Raw genomic sequence first — 19,650 nt, forward strand, 5'->3', positions numbered from 1 at the left:
GCACAAGAAAGCACTTTGTAAACTCCAGAGCACAATGCACCTGAGTCACTTACTGATTAACAGCATGGGTTCTGGAGAAGCTAGAGGGAGTGACCTGAGACAAATTAATATCTCCTGACTTCGGTCCCCTATAAAACCGGAGCAGTAAGACTATCTACCTCAGGGATTGTAGTGAGGAACCAGTGAAACAATGTAAGTGTTTGGGGCCTAGACTATCAGAAGAGCCCAACTGCTGGGCGTTATTATTATTACTAGGACGAGACTAATCCACTCATTGGACTTCTCACCCCCAAAGATCAGGTGAAAAGACTGTTTGCAGCGACGGCAACACTGACCCAGTAACTGTGTGCTGTAACCAGCTTGGGTGACCTTGGGCAAGTCTCTGACCTCCAAACTTTGGGTTCCGTGATCACAAAATGATCCCCTGGGCTCCTACAGCTCTTCCTCTCCGCTGTGAAGGTGGCCGGAACAAAGGCCACCCGCTCCCCAACCTGTCCCCGAGGGGGTCGGGGGGAGCACAACCCAAAATTCCTGCGGCTCAAGTCCCTTTGCAGCGCGACAGCAGGAGCGCCCGGGTCTCTATCGCGGGGAGATGCGTCCAACACTCCGCCGCCACCGCTCACTTCATCAGCGACTAAGCGCTGCCCCCCGAAGTTTTCCCAAGCGCCGGGAGAATTCGGCCGCGGTTCAACCCCGGGAAGACCACGGAGGGGGAGGACGCGGAGCCTGGGGGTCCGGCCCCGGGAATCTCCCAGGGCCGCCCACGCGGCCCGGCGGGGAGTGACAGAGGCGACGCGGAGCCGCTTGGGCTGGCAGGCAGAGCCGGACCTCGGACGGCGCGAAACGGAGGCAGCGACCGCGCGCTCTCCGCTGGCCGCTCCCGTCAGGCTCCCCCCACCAACCCCGCGACCCTCGCTGGGCTTCCGGACACGAGGCGCCCCCGGAGCAGCTCCCACGCGGCCTGCCGGAGCCGAGCCGCCGGGCGGGGCTGAAGCCCGCAGCACCCGGAAGGGTCGCGGACCGCCGCGGCGACCGCGCGCGCCGGTTCCTCCCGCGTGAGACGGGGCTGCCCGGTGGCGGGCTGTGTGTGAGGAGAAGGTGGGCGCACGCGCACCCGCGCGCGCCGCCGTAACCCCTTCCTCCCCGCGCGCGCCCCCGGCCCCCCGCACTCCCACCCACCGCACCCCACCACTCACCGTCGATGTCCCCCAGGGTCAGCTCGTCGCCCAGCTCCGTCAGCGTCTCCATGGTCTCCAGACCGCCCAGTTCGCCGCTCCCGTCCATCGCCCGGCTCGGCGCAGAAGACCACCCCCCCCCAGCCCCACGCCTCCTCTGTCGTCCCGCTCAGGGAGACGCGGGGGCGGTGCCGCCGTCGCCGCCCATGACACCCAACAGCCCCCGCCGGGTTACCGCCTCAGCGGCCGGTGCCAGCCGCCGCCATGTTTGCGCCGCGCGGGAGGGGGGCGGTGCGGTGCGGCCCCGCCCCCAGCCCGCGCCCTCCGTGGCCCCGCCCCCCGGGCCGCGCGCTCCCTTGTTTGTTGTCAATGGGACCAGGCTGGTCGTGGCCAATCGGCGCGCGGGCCGGCGCGTGGGGTGATGGCGCGTCGACGATCAGCAGCTCGGATTTGCATAGCGAGGCCCCGCCTCTGGCGGCTCTTAACCGAATACGAAGAGAGAGGCCCCCCGGGTCCTGAGATCAACCTACTTTCCCCCCCAAGTTTAAAGGAACCGTTCCCTTTTCTCTTGGTTCGGCTCCGCGAGCTAACTCGGTCCACCTGCTAGGGGTGGAAGGGTTAACGCCGTCAGCCCCGCGTCCGCTCGGCACCTCCCGGAGCGAGCCGAGAGCACATTACGTCATCCTCCCAGCTGTCAGCCTCCTCTCGCCCGACCCCCGCCTCGCTGCCCAGCCCACTGGGGCGGGCAGAATCAAAACTGGACCCCCAACACGGCGCACCCCCCCACCCCCCCCAGCCCCCGAGGAGTTTGGAGATGCTTTCTAATCGCGTTCCTTCCAACCCTTTCTACAGAGACTCGCGAACTGCCCGAGTGAGGAGCGTTTGTTTTACAAACTCTGAGCCGTTGCACCTGCCGCGACCACGTGTTTACTCCAGCGGTCTCCCCTGGGTACCTCCGAATCTCCTGCAGTCCTTTAAGATAGTGCCAGTGCCCCGGAACCACCACAGTGCTTCTGGGTGCAGTGCGAACACGACATTTTGACGAAGAGTTCCGCAGAGATTCTGAGGCGCAACCCACCCACGGATTCCCACTTCTTCAACCACCTCACTTCCCCACCTCGCAGCTGGTCACGACGTAAACAAATGTACAGGTTTCTAGGAATTTATACTAAGGAATAGAAGTACAGTGCTCCGAGAAGTGCACAAGCACGTGTGTTCAAAGGTGTTCATCACGGAATCCCCTGTAACCTGGAAAAACTGGGAAGCCCAATAGGGGCCTGATGAATACATTACATCCACACAATGTAATACCATGGCATCGTTTCCCAAACGTGTATCAATTGACAAAGACTTTCACAATATATTGTTGAAAGGGAAAAGCTGTCTCACTAGTCGGTGAGACAGCAGTTGCTTAGTGGTCAAAACTTAAAATTGAGTTCAGAGGTTGGGTGGAGGTAACCACATGGACATAAAGGATCCACTTATGAACCCTGTGACTTTGGACTGGTTAAATAACTTCTGGATTTTTTTTTTTTTTCCCCTTCTCATTTTTGTCATCTCTAAAAAACGAGGGGAACAGTGCCTCCTTGGAGTGGTGAAGATGAAGTGAGATCACTTGCACACTCATTTGACAGTATTTATTGAATATCTCTGTGGCAGGCAAAGAGACAGTTCCTGCCCTCTGAGAGCTTCCAGTCTGTTGAAGAAAACATACATTGATATTTAAGAGGAAACCTCAAATTCTGTGGTGACAACTGCATCTGGTATAGCTAGGGGAACACACAATGCAGACAAAGGCCCTGAGGCAGGAGGAGCTGCTGCAAGCCAGCACATGGATAAGGCCCGACACACAGAGCTCATACAAGGCAGCTACTGTATTGATAACCGAAAACTTACATGTGATCTGTGTGCACATGAGGGCGAAGAGGATGGATGGTCCAACAGGTGAGCATCAGTTATGGTTACAGAGTGGTGAGATTAGGGTGAATCATACTTTCTTCTTGGCATTTCAGTGTTACTTAAAATTACATTTTATAATCAATATGTATAGCAAAGTACCTTACTGGGGGAGTAGGGGAGACACAAATGGTCTTTTCATTGTTTACGTGCAGGAGAGTTGATATAGATGATAGAAGTCTCACCTTGAAACAGAACACCAAACCCTGCTGCCCTGCTCTGGCCAGGTGCTGAGCTGGACAGTGCCACCTTCAGCTCTACCATTCAGTGGCTCTTGCAGGGCTGCCACACTACGGGGTAGTCTGCTGGCACACCACACCACGTACTTTCACTTTGGTTCAATGCCCTTCCATCCCAGGGCCTCAGTAAGCTACTGCAGAGGGCTGCCTGAGCACCAGGTCAGGTAAGTGGGAAAAGTGCCTCCCACTCTGCAGCTGCTCCCTCAGCTCCCAGCTAGACTTGCCCAGGGAGGAGGGCAAAGTGGTTCTGTTTCTACCTTTCAAGGTGTTAGAGGGGAAAACGTGGGCTCATTGGAGTAGAGAGGAAGGCATCAACTGAGATGGAGAGAAGTGAAGGTGTAGAAGGAAGAGTCCCAGAGGATAAAGGTGCTAAAATAGGACAGAAGTGAAGACTGGCTAAGACTGGGTCCCTCTCTCTCTGGCTGTGCATACAGTGGGTGCTCACCACATTTTTGGGATGAATGAAGAACCATCAGAGACGGGCTCCTGTCACTGAGAAGCCAGGCCCCAACATCAGAGAAGCAGTTCAGGGCTGGGCAGAGGGTTCAGGCATTATCAAATTCATTACACCAGTGAAGCCGCAGCACAGGGAAGGGGTGGGCCAGGGTCACTCAGCAAGTCTGATGGGCTAGGACCCTGGGTCTCCCTTGGGCTCCGTTAGTGGTGGGCTATTGGGGACAGCTGTGTGTCTCTCCCCTGGCTTGGCAAAGTCAAGAGACTGAGCTAGAATTCCCCCCCCGAGCCCCTCCCTTCTCTGCCTGGGAGGGGCATGACTGAAGGGCGGCTGCCTACTCAGGGCCTGAGTCCCTCTGCAGCTCCCGGCCCCCTTGGCCCTGGTCTCTGCTTACAGGCCTCCTGACACAGGGAGCTTGCTGTCCGGCCTATCCACCCTGGGAGCAGCCCTTCCACAACAAAGTACAGCCTCCTGCAGAGCTGCAGCCTGTCCCCCAACAGTGCCCCCAATAGGCCCAGGGGCACCCTGCACTGCCAGAGAGGACAAGTTGATTCTTCCCTGGGCCTGCTCAATGACTGTTCCTTGATACCGAAGGACAGAGATCAGACTGCTCCAAGACTGTCTTGGGCTAAACACCCTCCCAGGAAGGATACTTCTGGTCCCTTCCCAACACTGACCCCTCATCAAGGACGGTGCTGTGAAGGGAATAGGAGGCCGAAGCCAAGCCTCTGCTTTGCTGCCCTGCCAGGGCCTGAGGCTCCTCCTGAGTAGGCGGAACATTCTCTAAGATGGTCTCCACAGCCGAGGGCCCCTGACCCCCCTGCCCGGGCCCGCCTCACCTGCTCCATGGAGAGGCTCACATCTCCCTGGGGCCCAAACCAGCCTTGGTCAGCCAGCATTTGCTGGCTTTTATTGTCTCTGCAGGGGGCTGGAACCTGTGCCTGGCATCTCAGTGACACAGCAGGGCCAGCAGCAGGCATGACTCCTCTGCACATGGCTCAGAGCCTAGTTCTGCTGCCTCCCCATGAGGAGCGGCCACCAGCTGGCCAGCGGTCCTAACCCACGGTGGTGGCGGGGGGAGTCCAGCCCAGGATCCCTCCTGCTTTCCCCAGCATCTCCACAGGGTTAGGTCTGCAGCACAGCGCCCTCTGGAAGCTCTCTTGGCACCCCTCTGGTGAGGTCCCTGGGAGGAAGTCCAGCCCTCTGTGGCTCAGTCCCTTCAGCGGGGGCTCGGAGCCAGCCCCAAGGGGCCAAGCAGACTCTGGCCTCCTCTCTGAAGGCGCCAGTGCTCACCATCAGTCACGCTTCTGAACTCTCCTTTTCCTCCCAACTGGCCGCTTCCTGGTCCCCTGAGCCCTGGGCCACTCCAGGGCTATAACTCAGACTGTGATCTTGAGATCCGAGGGCCTTTTCGGATCTCTTTCCGCTTCTCTTCTTTCTTCCGGCGTTTCTCCTCTTCCCTCAGGGCCTTCTGGAAAGGGTCAGTGCTAGAGATGAACTGAGGGGAAAAGCAGAGCCGTCTGTTAGGTCGGCTGGCAGCAAAGAGTGTGCTCTGAGCTAGGCTGCTGTGGGCACAGGAAGGTCACTGAGACACAGGCCCTGGCCTCGGGGGAGCCCACAGACATGCAGCTAGTAAATGGGCTCGGGGGAAACTGCTGAGTGGGTCTCAAAAGATTAAGCAGGAGCTTGCCAAGTGAACAGGGCGAGGGAAGAGGACACTCCACGAAGGACAGGCGCCAAACCTGCATGGCTCGTCTGAGAAACAAGCAACAGACTGCACTCAGGGTGAAGGGGGCTGAGTGCCCAAGACCACCTCGGGCCCCCAGAGCCCTGAATTGGGGGGACAGTCAGCGAGAGTAAGACAACAGGGGTCCTACTGCTTGCGGACAAGCTGCAAGGTGTAGGCAAGCGAGTATATAGGAAGCAGCTGGATCAGAGGTTAAACTGCCAGACCCGGAAAGAGATGGAAAGAAGATGACAGTGATGCCCAGGCTTGTGGCTTCCCTAGTGGGTGCAGGGTGGTGCACAGTGAGAAGACAGGAACATGGGGCGTGCTGGGCGGGAGGAGAATGGGACTTTGGCCAGGGCAACCCCCAGGCCCTCAGCTCTTCCTCCCCGACTCTCCAGACCGGTTCATCTGAACCCAGGGCTTCTGTCGCACCTCTACAGTCCGTCACCCCTCAGATTTGCATCTCCCTATCTAAAGGCCTGTCTGACACCTCCACATGTGTGCACATGTGCCCCGAACTCAGCATGGCTCCATCTCCCCAAAACCCAGTCCCCTTCCAGAGTCTGTGTCCTCATGAGCAGCAGAGTCCCACATCCCAGTCAGCAAGTAGTGCAGAGACAAAGCATCACCCCCACCCGCCCCCCAACTCCCCAGCTGCAGGTTGAAACCCCTCACAGTCCATTGCCAAGGTCTGGCCCATTTTAACTCCCTAAGTCTCAAACCCATCTCTTCTGTCTCACCTATCATATCGTTAACCCCATCACCACCCCACCCCCCCCACACCTCTCCTGATAAACCTCAGCACCTCTCAGGGTCTCTCCACACCCACTTTGTCCCTCTGAAGCCATTCTCCTCACTGCAGTCAGATATTTTCAAAATGTAAACTGGACTCCTGCTGAAACCCGTCCTTGACTCCACACAGCTCTGTCTGCAGGCCCACCCTGCCCACCCCTCCTCCCCCCTCACTTCTGGCTCCTGGGTTCCTTTGTGCCCACTTCCAGCTCTCTGCACATGCTATGTCCCAGGCCCAGAACCCTCTTCCCGGCCCCCACCCTCTTTGTCACAGTAGCTGCAGCTCAGCAGTCCCCATCCCTGGGGTGACTCCTGCCCTGATTCTCCCGGCTGGGGCTGTCTCCTCTGGTTCCTCCTCAGTGCTTCTCCCCTGCGACCACCTGCCTCTGTGACACATGCTTCGTGCCTGTTGCCCCCACTGGATCACACTCTCCCCGAGGACAGGTGGATAGTGGGGTGCCGCTCACTGGGACACAAGACGCCGATGCGGTCTGATGGGCCGACAGGTGGCACTTAATATGTATTTTTTAAATGAACGAATGAATCATGTTAGAGTATGAAATACAGTAACATCCACAACTCAGGTAACTCTGTTGGGAAATATGCCCCTTTTACTTGTTCATATGGTAAATCTGATGTTTGGTCAAGGCAGACGTTAAAAACAAACTAGGAGCTCCCCCTTGTGGAGTAATCCACCTACTGTGTTAGATTGAACCACAAGTCTGGAAGATGGGGTGAAGTCAGAGAAGTGCAGCCCAGAGAGGGTAAATGATCTGTACAGGTCATACAGCTAGTCCCAGTTGGGACTAGCCCCCAAGCCTCCTAAGCTCCCTGCCCCATGCTTCCCCGATCACACTGCCTCCTATCCCTACCAGTTACTGCAGATCCTCCTGGGAAGCAAGGAGGAGCCAGGAGACCCCTCGGGCCACAGAGGACCCCATCCTCTGGCTCTGGCTGGGGAAGGACCAGTCAAGAGATCCTGGCCCCTCCAACCCCAACAGGTTGGGTCAGCAGAGAAACAACGCCTAGTCCTTTCCTGGCTCTCCTCCCGACCGGGCCTGGTTAATGCCTACTTTAAATTCAGATGCTGACCTCCAGCGGGCCCTCCCTGCTGCCTGGCAACACAGGATGTTGCCCTGGTCCACTGCCTGTCCTGCTCTCCTAGACAGACCCTCTCCTCGAGCCTCCATCTCTCCTCCCCTCCTCACTCGCAGACCGTGACCTCGCTTCCTGTTTCACAGAGAATGGAGATGCTAAGGAGACAGCTTCCTCGAGCCCCCGCCGCCACACCCACGGACCCACGCTGCTGTGCCCACGCTGCTCTTCCAGGCGAGTCCACCCCTCCCTCAAGCACCAGCTTGCCTCTCTCTCCCTCCTCACGTCCTCAGGGATAAGGCTCCAGCGACTCTCCTACCCCTGCACCGGGGGTTCTCCCCCACGCTCACCATGGGTGGGTCCCCTCAACATGCAAACATGGTGTGGTCTTTCCCAGCCGATCAAGATTTCCCCTGGAACCCACGCCCTCCTCCAGCTAGTCTCCTGTTGGGTCTGCTCCCCTTGAAAACACATCTCTTTACAATAGGTAACAAGGATATACTGTACAGCCCAGGGAATTACAGCCTCTATCTTGTAATAACTTTTAATGGAGTAGAACCTGTAAAAATACTGAATCACTATGCTGCACACCTGAAACTAATATTAAAAAAAAAGAGTAACTTTTCAAAAGGGTCACCTGTATTTGATGGGAGTCTACTTCCTTTCATCTCGTTCTCTTGAAACTCAGTCTTTTATCCCCACCACTTGACCAAAAGGGCTTTTACCCAGCTGAGGGCCGGTCTCCACGCTGCTAAGTCTGGCAGCCGATTCTCAGCCCCACCTTCCTGGCCCTCCAGCGGCACCCGATGGCATGTCCACTCCCTCCTTCCTGTCACGCGGCCTCAGGGAACTGATTCCCTCTTGGGTCTGCTACTACTCCACTGACTGATCCCTCTTGGGGTGCTCTGTGACCTCCTCCTCACTCTCCCATCTCTAACTGCAGGCATATCCCAGGCCTTGGTCCTCAGACCACCGCTCTATCTGCCCCATCCCCCTGCCCCCTGGAGTGATGGGACACGGTCTGTCATTGGCACAACTCCCACATTTGTAGCTCTGGCTTTAATAAAGCTCTTCCCTAAAATCTAGTCCTCCTCCTTGACATCAGTCAAGTCAAAATCAGTTACCTCCTTGACATCTTCATTCAGATGCCCATTAGGTCCAGAAACAAGGTGTTGATCCCCAATCCAGCCCTCAACCTCACCCCACCACTTTGCCCATCTGGTGGAAAATAGCAGCCCCATTCTTCCAAAATTGTCAAATCATCCTTAATGCCTCTTTCACTCCATATTTGCTTCCTTAGTAAATTTTACTGGCTGTACCTTCAAAACAGAACCAAAATCTCACCATTCCCAATAGCCCCAGTGTTGTCACCCTGGTTCAAGCCACTGTTAACTCCAAATGGACCAGCTGTTAACTCCAATGGACTGTTAACTCCAAATGGACCAGCACAGCGGTCTCACCAGGATCTGTCTCCACCCTGGTCCTCACACTATTTGCCACGCGGCTGCCAGGCTGACCGCTTAAAGGGCTAAGTCAGAGTCCCTCGCCCTGCTCCCCTGTGTCCCGGAGGAAATGCCAAAGCCCTGGAGAAGACCTGCAAGGATCTTACAATTTGGCCTATGACTCTGACCTCCCTTTCCCAAGCTCTTGCCCTTCCAAATATGCTTCCAACTCAGGGCCTTTGCACTCGCTGCCCCTCCAGCCTGGAAAGTTCTTCCCCCCAGAGATAGGGCTGGCTCATTTGCTGCTTTCAGGTCTTTGCAGTTAGAACCTCCTGTGTCAAAGTCACATGAAACAGCAGTGACATCCTCACCTTATCCCTGGAATTCCTTAACCACGTGCCTCTGCCTTTTCCTCCGTTGCCCTGGTCACCACCTACCATGTATTTTTTATTGACTGTCTCCTCCAACCAGAATACCTTTCCCAGGTGGGCAGAGCAGGAGGGCTTCTCTGGTGGCTGGGATCAGCAGATGCTCACTAAACGTTGAATGAAGGCATGCTCTCTGCCTCTGAGCCTTCATGCAAGCCAGTCCCTCTCCCTGGAAGGTTTTCCCTGAGCTGGTCCACCCGGCAACTCTTACTTATTCCAGAGCCTCGGCCACCTGCTTCCATAGGCTTCCTCTCACGGGTCCTGTGGCTCATGACGCTTCCCTCTTCCACTGGTTCCAGTGATCACGCTCGACTGGGACTGTGCTCCTCTGTTACATCCCCAGCAGTCTGTGAGCATCTGAATAGCAGGGATAGGGCCAGCACCCTCTGGACGGGGACAGTGGCCAGCCCAAAGCCTGATACAAGCTGGCTCTAGTATCATAAGAAGGGGCCCTCCCAGAACACCCACTGGTATGGAGGCAGTGCATGGGGGGAGCTAAGCAAACCTGGGCTGTTGCTGGCCTCCCCAAGTGGAAACCTCAAAGAAACTGCCAGGATAGGCCCTGGGCCCGAGAACTTGATGGGGCTCTCCTATCTTACCTCGCCCACTCTGTCCAGCCTCCAGGGGTCCAGGAGGCCAGGACTGAGCCCAGCGTGGACTTCATGGACAGGAATTCTGGTCCCCCAGCCCATCCACCCTGCACCAGGCTGGGAGCCAGGCATGACTGGGGTATTTGGAGTGGGGGCAGGGGCTGGCCTCCCAGGATCCCTACAATGCAGGCTCTGTGAGGGGCCGGTGCTGCGCAATAGAGCACAGATGACCTTTAAAAAAAAGGTCATCTCTGAACCTTACTGGCGGAGGGGTCTACACTGGATACTGAAAAGTGAGTAAAATCTTGGGACCATCTCCAGCTGATGAGAAGGGAAGTGTGTTGCTTCTGCGCCTATATCCAAGCAGAGCACATTACTATGACGCTAAATCACACCTCTTGGAGCCTATTCTCTCTGAGGCCCACCTCCTGCAGGAGACGCATTCATTTCATGATCTGCAGGGCAAGGAGAGCCAGCATCACAGCAGGAAAACATCTCCATGAGAGCCAGCGCTGAGAAAGGCGACCTGCCACGGCCTGGAGCCTGCCTGCATGTCCCTGCTGGATACACCAAGAATCAGCCCTGCTGCTCTTATCCAGGCTGTTTATTAGGGTTGTGGTGGCAGCAAGCCACTGTGAAGGGTGTGTCATCTTGGTTTCACATGAAGGGGAGGCAGCTATGCTAATGTGAAAAACCATATCACCCACTCCGTCACCTGAAGCAAAGCCACTAGTTCAACAGGGCCCTCAAGTCAGAGATTACTCAGGAACTACACTGATTGTTCACCTGAATGAAGCGCTAATGGTGCTCTTAACCAAGCTGGCCTGACTGCTCTTCTTTGGAGGGCCTGCGTCTAAGGCCGGCCCTTGGCTGGTGTCTGGGAACCAGGATTCTGGGAGGGATTTCCATCACCCTGACTGATAAGAGTGGCGCCCTGGTGGCTCAGATGGTAAAGTGACTGCCTACAATGCGGGAGACCCAGGTTCAATCCCTGGGTCGGGAAGATCTCCTGGAGAAGGAAATGGCAACCCACTTCAGTATTCTTGCCTGGAGAATCCCAGGGACGGGGAGCCTGGAGGGCTGCAGTCTATGGGGTCGCACAGAGTCGGACACGACTGAAGTGACTTAGCAGCAGTAGCAGGCAGAGGGTGCCTACGTGACCAGTCCCTGGTAAAAACTCTGGGTGCTGCGTCTTTAACGGGCTCTCCTAATAGACTTCTCACACATGTTTTCATAACCTGTTGCTGGGGGAATAAAGTATGCCCCATGTGACTCCACTGGGAGAGACGCGTCGAAGCTTGTGTCCAGGTTCCCTTAGACTTCACCCCAGGAGTCTTTTACCTTTTTTTACGGCTGATTTTATTGTGGATCCTTGCACTGTAATAAATCAGAGCCTTGAGGACAACGACACATGAGGAGCGTTAACCAGTGACTCACAACACTCAGTCCTCCCAGCAAATCACCAACCTGGGGGTGTTTTCTATGGGCAGCAGCAGCCATCCAGCCCCAAGGATGATGCTGGGAGACCAACTGTCATCAAGCCCAGTAAGACAACAATCTGAATTAAAAGCTGTATCTCTTGCCTAGCTGGTATTTCTAGTGACCAGGCAGGCTGTATTCTCACTGACTACCGTCAGCGTCCTGGCCATCTGGCCTGGCAGATGAGCAGGCTGCAAGTTGGCAGGTCACACACGGCCACCCCTCTCAGGGGCCATGAACTGTGGAAACAAACCACGGCTGACAACGGGACAGTCTGGGTCACTCGTTTAGATGCCCATAGCCAATTCTCTGATGAGACTAACCAGCATCAAACTGCTGATCGAGCCGACACTGCCCAGTTGACTGGTACCGCCGCCTATATGTGTCACTGTACTAGATGTGGCAGTACACCCACCACCATGGACTGACATAAAGCAGAGGACTCTGAATCTCCAATTCAACCACCTAGAGACCCTAGATGGAACGGTATGGCCCAAGATCATCAGAATAATGATCACTTGGGGGACTTCCCCAGCAATCCAGTGGTTAAGACTCCACACTTTCACTGCAGGGGGCATGGGTTCGATCCCTGGTCAGGGAACTAAGATCTCGCATGCTACATGGCATGCTCCCCTCCCCCGCAAAAATAATAATGACCACTTGGCTAAGTACACTCCTTGCCAAGTCCCCTTGTAGTGGCCCACGTGGGCCAAGATGGGAGATAGGTGTCTGTGAAAATTTTGCAAAAAATGCTCTTGTTCCACTCACTTCTAACCCTTTCACACAAAAAGTCTAGGTGAAAGTAGGGAGTAACTGGAGAAAAGTGAAATTATATGTCCTGGGATGTGACATGTTGATTTTGCAGCAATGTTCTAGGAAGGGACTGCCTTAGACCCCAGGAGGCATGTGGAACAATTAATCCTCTTTGTCCCTTACAGCCAGCACTGCCGCCTGGCCAAACAATCCGAGGGCCCGTGCAGGCCAAGTGGCAGCTGCAGCTGAGTCAGACCAACTGTCCAGTGTGTCATTCTCAACCACGTGACAGGAAAATCCACATAGACGAGGTCACTGCTGAACTATGTGGCTCTGCCTGCTGCCATCAAAGGCAGCTCCCGAGGTAACCCTGCGCAGACACACAGGCCAGTACAACCTCGCTTCAATCCAACCTTGGTAAGAATCCTTCCGCCTGTCCTGATCCCTTATCAACCTTGGGTTATACCACATAGGGCAACTGAGGCAACTGAGCAACTCCATGGTAACACTGCCCCCATTGTTTAGCTCAGTCAAAGAACGCAATGGTGACCCAAATCAAGTGGGAGACAGTGGACCACGGAACACCTCTCCAATGCAGACACAGATGGCATTGGGTCGACCTACTGGCCCCAGGATCGTGCTTCCCTGATGGCTCAGTGGTAAAGACTCTGCCTACAATGCAGGAGACTCAGGAGATGCAGGTTCAATCCCTGGGTTGGGAAGATCCCCTGGAGAAGGAAATGGCAACCCACTCCAGTATTCCTGTCTGGAAAATCCTATGCTCAGAGGAGCCTGGCATGCTACAGTCCATGGGGTTGCAAAGAGCCAGACACGACTGAGCAACTGAACACACACACAAACTGGCCCCAGTAGCCACTAGCGATGACAATGAAGATCAGCAGCTCAGTCTAAACTCTTGTATGCATGGTGAGAGATAATAGATTGGTCTCAAATGACATCCTGATTTTCTAATATAAGATCTACTGATCCCCTAGGACTTATCAGAGCTGGTTGAGTTCAGGACCCTAGAGCATATGGTTAAGATCAACACTGCACCTAGCCTCATCTTGCTAGTTACAGTCCTACTGACAGCAGTCTGAGATGAACTAAACAAATGTGGTCCTAGTCTCTACTGATCAGATTATCATATGGAATAAAGCATTCATGTAGAAATGTGAGCTAAGCCAAGACACACAGGGCTGATGGAAGGACTGTGTGTATGTGTGGTGGTGGCAGGGGGTGTGTGTGCGGAATTCTCTCTATGGCCCTGAGCGTCCCTGCACATTCTTGCTGGGTACACCTGACCCCTCTGTACCTGGGTCATTTCTCAGGTCGTGCTTACAGAAAGCAACCTTGAAGGATGAGGTGATATCTGTCTACAAACAAAGACCAGGTTTGCTTCTGATCAGTATAAAGGTGGTGGACTTCCCAAGCTTGGTGTTCCTCAACTTGATGCAAACCCACTGACATCTGTCTGAACCCCTCTGTTTCACTCCTCTCCCCCAACCAAGACTTGGGAAATAAGGGAAACCCGCATGACCAGGTCAACAGCAACTGCTTTCACTGTAATGAACTCTGATGTCTCTAACCTGTCAGCATCCATGAAACAGCAGCAAAATCCTAGACCTTCAGCAGTACCCCCCGATGCCTGGGGGAGAGCTTGTCCTTTGCGGAGGCCAGTCCTCCAGTCCTTCCTGCCCGGCCACTCTGACCTCACCCTCCCCTCTGCTGTCTGTCCTGCTCCCCTGGCGGCCTCCAGCCCTTAAAGCCCACTTCAGCTCTAGGATGAGAACATGTGCAGAAATGAGGGACAGAAGGCAGGCTGGGTGCTCAGAGGCTCACGGGCAGAGAAGCAGGGCCTGACCTCCCATGGCTTCCCTACCATTCACCTGGAGAGAACAGTGCCTACTGTGCACTGGGATGGACGTGTTTATAGCTCCTGACTGCCCCTCATAGCTGAGGTTCACCCAGCATGGACAGAGAGGAAGCTGAGGCTAAGACAGTGCCAGCAGCTTGCCCAAAGGTACCAGGGTAGGTTAGACCCAGACCCAGGTACTTCTGGCTCCAAGTCCAAAGCCCTCACACTCCACTCTAGGTGCTGCAGCCCCTGGCCTCCCAGGGCCCGGCAGATGCAGTGCAGACAGGGCCACAGGCCCCAGCAGCTCACCTCTGTACGGTCTACTTTAAATGGGTTCTGGAAGTCAGAGTGTTTCTCGCTGATCCCCAGCTCCTGGGCCATCTGCGGATGAGGAAAAGCTAGTCATCCTCTGCCTTCTCCCACACCTTGCTCACCCACAGGCCATTCCCTCCAAGGCTGGGACAGATGTGGGCCAGGTGATGACCCCCAGGCACCAAGGTCAGCAGAGAACCCCTTGAAATGGCACCTCAAGGTGGCCTGAGGCTTATCAAAGAAAATGCAACCAAGGGTTGACATTCAGGCCCCACTGAAGCAGGCTCATGGTGGCTCGTAGTACAACCACATAGAAGGCTCCCGGACCTCCTCCACCCCAGTCCTTACCAGGCTGAGGATAGGCGAGTGGGGGCCCTGGTCAAAGACGCCCGACTGGTTGCAGAAGCTGATGCCCCAGCGGATGAGGAGGTTCCAGTTGGAGTTGTGGTCAAAATAGTGGTGCACGATCCTTGGGAAGCGCAGCACCACGTCACCGAAGAAGGCCGTGTTCTCCACCACTTGGGAGAAAGCTGGCGAGAGGACCCTGGTGAGTGGCTGGTGGAGATGGCCCTCTGCAGCCTCCTGGACAGCTCTACACACCCTCCAAAGAACAGCGGTAAGCCCACTAACCAGAGAAGGGAACAGTGCTTGCTGCATACAGGCTGCTGACCACATGTGCAATGCATGCTGAGGGATTTATGTCACCGAATCATCAAAACTACCTTCAGAGGGAGATGTGGCTTTAATTCCCATTTCACACATGGGAAACTGAAGCTGACAGGTAGTAAGCACCAAACCCAGGTCTGTCTGACTCCAAAGAACATGCTTCTTCCCCCGTACCTCACAGCTCAGAAGACTCATTTGCCATGGGGACCAGAGGGGTGCCATTGCGCAGATGGAGGCAAATGCATCCCATGAGGCTTTGCTGGGCCTAACCTCCCCAACTTGGTACCATAATGTCCAGAGCTGGGCCCTGATGTTAACTAGTGTCTGTGAGGGGTCAGTTCTGTTAGGATGGCCAGGGAACACATCAGGGCTTGTTTTCTTTTTAGTATATGTCCAATTTTATTTTAAATGCTTAAGCTCTTATTTTGAAATAATTTTAGACTTACATAATACACCAAAAAATTCCTTCACTCGGCTTCCTCTAATGTTATCATCCTTACATAACCATTGTACAAACCATCTAAGCCAGAAAATTAACATTGATAACAATACTATTAACTAATCCATAGACCTTGTTTGATTTTGGTCAGTTTTTCCACCAGTATCTTTTAGTCAATAGATCAGTTTGAGTTTAGTGTCCATTACGGTGGCAGGTTCCCCTGACCCAGGCGAGCATGAAGAATAGTAACTATACACCCAGCCCTGGTTGTGGGGGGGGGGCCTGTTTGAGTGACCCCCATAGATAAGGCCCACGTCCTTATCAGCACTGGCCAGGTCACACAGAGAGAGAAAGGGAGCCCTCCAAAGATATGCTCAGCTGGGTCTGAGACAAGTGGGGCAGGGACCTCTGGGCTGCAGAACAATCCTGAATCACAAAGAACTCAGGAATTCACTAGGTTTATAGGTAAGAGCCAGGCAAACCACCTGTCCTCTTTCACCTGGAAACTGGAGGTTATGGTGCCTTCCTCAGTTACAGTGGAGATTAAAGATGGTATCTGCCCAGCATTCAATATGTAAAGGCTACTTCTGTCCTGGCTCAGACAGTGTGACCTAACATACTTTATTGTTAGAATGTAACTAGCTAATGGGGAGACATTACCACTGGAGAGAAATTCCTGGAAGAGGAGATGAAAGGATACAGAATATTCTTTTATTTATGTTGGTCCCACCTTGTCTCAAAAAGGATTTAAGGAGGTTGAGGCTTTTAGAATAGCAGTGAAGAGTGCTGGTAACTGCTCCCATGGGCCAGTCACTTCAATAGATCTCAGTTTTTCTCTTCTATAAATGGGAACAATCCTTGCCATCTCTACCAGAAGGGTCAGGGTGGTGAAGGCAAGGACTGCTGGACTGGAAGTAGGCAAAGGCTCCTCCCTGATTCCCCTGCCCCAAGCACAGGACAGTACTACATAATGTATGCGTATCAGGGACACAGAAACGCTCTGGGACAAGCCCAGAAACACTCGGAGAATCTTGTACTGAGTGCCCAACCACCCAAGAGACTCCTTGAAGGAGCTGCAAGAGGGCACTTCCAGAGAGGAAAAGAAGAGCGACAAGAACAAGAGGGAAGGAGCAGCTGGAGAAGATCAAGGTTGCAGCAGGGAAGACCATACCATCCTTCAGTTTCTCGTCCTGGGGGAAGGGCCCATCTGGGAGCACACCTGCAGCAGTGAGCACTGTCCGGGAGTCCTCCAGCACCTGAGGGAAGCCCGCCTGGGCTGAGTGGCTTTGCCAAGGTCTTCCCAGACCAGCCCCAGCCCTGTTTACTGAGGCCCTACTTCAAATCTTCTGTGGATTCGCTTCCCCTTCACTGAACACCATCCCCATGGGGAACTCCTACTCATCCATCAGTGCCCAGATCAAAGACCAGGCCTACCATGAGCTGCCCCCTGCCTGCGTGCACCTTAAAGAGCCCCTTGAGCATGACATCCAGGATCTTGTACTGCTGGTGGACATCGTTCAGCTGTGCTAGGTTTTTCAGTGCCAACAGCTGCTCCCGCCGCTTCACCTCAAACATCTTCTTGTCTGAGCACCATTAAGTTAAGGAGCTGGCACCAATTCTCCTGGCCTGGATAATTCAGTGGTCCTGATCCAGAGGGCCCATTCCTGGCCAGCAAGTCTCTGCAAGGGGCATAGATGCACATGGCTGGGACTTCCCAGGGAATGAATAAGCTGTCTGAGAAGCAGATGAATCCCGCACCACATCATTATTTCACAGAGGATTCCACACCCAACAGCCTGAATACAACCCTCAGGACCTGGCTTCTGCCCTCCCATCCCATCCCTGTGGTCTTTCCACCATCTCCCACAACCCTTCATTGTTCCCAGAACCTCCGCTTCTCTGCTCACACTGTACACTCTGCCTGGGGTGCCGTCCCACCCTTCTCTATGAGTTTCCACTCTTTCAAGGCCCAGTTTTTTAGTAGATAGCCCAAAATGCCAGGATTTGGTCTCCGCCCAGGGTCTCACACAGAAAGTGCTAGGTACATGCAAAATCCTCAGGGTCCTCATGGTACTGAAATATATGCCTTGCCTTCTCAATTTGTATGAGGAAACTGAGGCTCAGAAGAGAACTGACTTGATCAAGATCTGGTTAGAGCACATTACTTTTTCTCCCCGATTTCTATTGGTTGAGGGGGGCGGGTCCTGCTCTACCCTGGAATCCCCCAAGCAACTGTGGGTATAGAGAGACCTCATTTATAGATCCCTCTAAAATACCTCCAACCCCAAAGGATACAGATCTCCAGGCTCGGGTCCAGGGAGGTCCTCAGGGTGTCTGTGACTCCTGTTCCAGACAATAGCAGGACAGACAGGGAGGTCAGGAACTGAAGGTCCATATCCAAGACTCTGGAGCTAAGAGAGTAACCCAGTGAAAGAAGGTGAGACCCAGAGCTTGGTGTTATATAAAACAGAAAGTGAACTGAAAAGCAACTTCCCCTGACATGACACAGCCTCCAAATACCAAGAACCCAGCTTTCAGATCACTGAAGCCCCAGTCCCTAGCCCAGGGCCAGGGACCAAGAGACACACAGTGACAACATGGGATGATGGGAGAAAGAAAGATAAATGTCAGCACAGCAGGGATGCTCAGAGAACAGGTCTGGAACCCTGCGCTGGAGCCCTGGCTCTGCCTGACTTCGTGACCTACAGAAGGCAAATTGCTCAGCCTCTCTGATCTTCATCTTCCTCACTGCAAAATGAGGATAAGGAGGTCATCTCCCTGTTGCAGAGACAAAGTACCTGGGTGAGGCACTGTGCCTGAGGAAGGAGGGTCAACATCATTCCCCCTCAGTTCCCCCACCCTGGCCTTCCAGGAGGCCCGGCAGTCAAAAACATGAAACTTGCAGGGTTTCCTGCTTTTCCTGACTTCTGTCATCAGAAAGGAAGGAGGGGTGCTGGGTGGGAAAGGAGGCAAGGCAGTCTTGGGGTAAGATGGCTGGCTGTTACTCTCCTAGGAACCACAGGCACCAAAAGCAACACCTGTTCCTATCTAGGCAACATTCCCCAACTATTTACTGAGTAACTTTCATGTTCCTTGAATGTTCTGGAGCCAGGAATACAGCAGGAACAACATTCCCCACACAATGGTACTTCTATCTCTAGTAGGGTTAAGAGACAACCAACAAAGTTGTAAAACAAGCACAGAAGGATAAGAGGGAGTCAGCAAAGTGTGACATTAAAAACAGCAGTCAGAGGAGGCCTCTACTCAGATGACAGCTGCCCAATTTTACCAACGTGGAGATGAATACACAGAAAAATGAGGTGACTGCCCAAATCACTTATAGATCACTCATAGATTTTCCAGTTAAACTAACAGTCTTAATGAACAGGCTATCTCAGAGCTGGCCACTGTTCTACCAGGACACCTGCCCCAGGGGAGAGATGCTCAGTTATGGACAGTGACCTCTCACAGAGGTCAATCAGAGAACCAACTCTGTCCCGTGCAGATCAGACAACTGAAGCCTACAGAATGTGAGGAAATAGTTCAAGCTCAACCAGAGCCCTACATTCCACCGTCATACTCCAGACTCAAGGGAACCAAACTCTGGTTAAGGCGAAACTTGGGAATCAGGGACTATCAGATGGCCGGTAATGACTGAAGCGGGGAAGAAGTGGGAAAAGAGAGAGGTGACTTGGTGGTGGGTTCTGAGCGGGCCACTCGGGCTTGCAGACCAGGGATGCCACCCGTGCCTTTAGAGCTCCTAAAGGAGAAAGTCTTTCCAATGAGGTCCGCGAATCCCACACCCCACCCCCTGCAGCCAGTCCTGGGCCCTCGGTTCCTCCCCCCGCTCTCCAAAGGGGTCTGCTTGCCCACGGCTCTCGCCCTACCTACCGGGCCAGGCGGGCGGGGGCGGGGGCAGGTCAGACAGCAACCGACTCGAGGGTCTGATAGCGACCAGCAGAGCCGTGGATCCTCAAAGAATGCCCGCGAGTAGCAGCCCTGGGACCGCCTATTACTGCCCCCCGCCCACCGTGCCACCCCTGACCAATGAGCGCAGGCCGCGACGGTCGCTCCTTGACCTCACTTCCGGCTCCGCCCAGAAGGCGCAGGCATCTGCCAGGCTTGAGATCTGTGGGATTCCGGCGCCGCCCAGTCCGCCGGCGCACTTGTGTCAAGGTTGGTTTGGAGAAAATAGCCTGAAAGGGCGCGTCAGCACACTGACGCCGTGATCTCTGCCGGACGG

The 19,650-nt window shown here is 54.5% G+C and overlaps 2 protein-coding genes across 3 annotated transcripts in view; both read right to left on the reverse strand.

The window, feature by feature from the left end:
- SREBF2 (sterol regulatory element binding transcription factor 2) overlaps window positions 1-1,465 on the reverse strand; it is a 56,539-nt gene extending 55,074 nt beyond the window's left edge. The window contains exon 1 of the mRNA XM_061124429.1: window positions 1,197-1,465. Within this exon, the coding sequence (XP_060980412.1) occupies window positions 1,197-1,284 (88 nt within the window). The 5' untranslated portion in view covers window positions 1,285-1,465. The remainder of the gene's footprint in view (window positions 1-1,196) is intronic.
- Window positions 1,466-2,797: 1,332 nt separating this feature from the next.
- Window positions 2,798-19,439, reverse strand: CCDC134 (coiled-coil domain containing 134). Of its 2 annotated transcripts, XM_061124430.1 has the most exons (7): window positions 19,299-19,437; window positions 17,703-17,818; window positions 16,869-16,990; window positions 16,579-16,663; window positions 14,651-14,832; window positions 14,300-14,371; window positions 2,798-5,322 (listed from the first exon to the last, which is right to left on the reverse strand). In XM_061124430.1, exons 2-7 carry the CDS (start codon window positions 17,800-17,802, stop codon window positions 5,197-5,199), a joined length of 687 nt encoding a protein of 228 aa, XP_060980413.1. In that variant the 5' UTR covers window positions 17,803-17,818; window positions 19,299-19,437; the 3' UTR covers window positions 2,798-5,196. The 2 variants fall into 2 exon arrangements, with proteins under 2 accessions (XP_060980413.1, XP_060980414.1); XM_061124431.1 differs by lacking the exons at window positions 14,300-14,371; window positions 14,651-14,832; window positions 16,579-16,663 and having other exon boundaries at window positions 19,299-19,439.
- Between the last annotated feature and the right edge of the window lie 211 nt (window positions 19,440-19,650).

The sequence above is a fragment of the Dama dama genome, chromosome 22 (genome assembly GCF_033118175.1).
Source record: "Dama dama isolate Ldn47 chromosome 22, ASM3311817v1, whole genome shotgun sequence".
NCBI lineage: Eukaryota > Metazoa > Chordata > Mammalia > Artiodactyla > Cervidae > Dama > Dama dama.

Excerpts from the sequence above, each read along its gene's own strand:
- CCDC134 (XM_061124430.1), bottom strand. The coding sequence starts at position 17,802 with ATGGACCTTCAGTTCCTGACCTCCCTGTCTGTCCTGCTATTGTCTGGA. Across the intron at positions 14,833-16,578 it reads GGACGAGAAACTGAAGGATG|CTTTCTCCCAAGTGGTGGAG; the intron begins GTATGGTCTTCC and ends TCCTCTCGCCAG. Across the intron at positions 5,323-14,299 it reads TTAAAGTAGACCGTACAGAG|TTCATCTCTAGCACTGACCC; the intron begins GTGAGCTGCTGG and ends TTTTCCCCTCAG.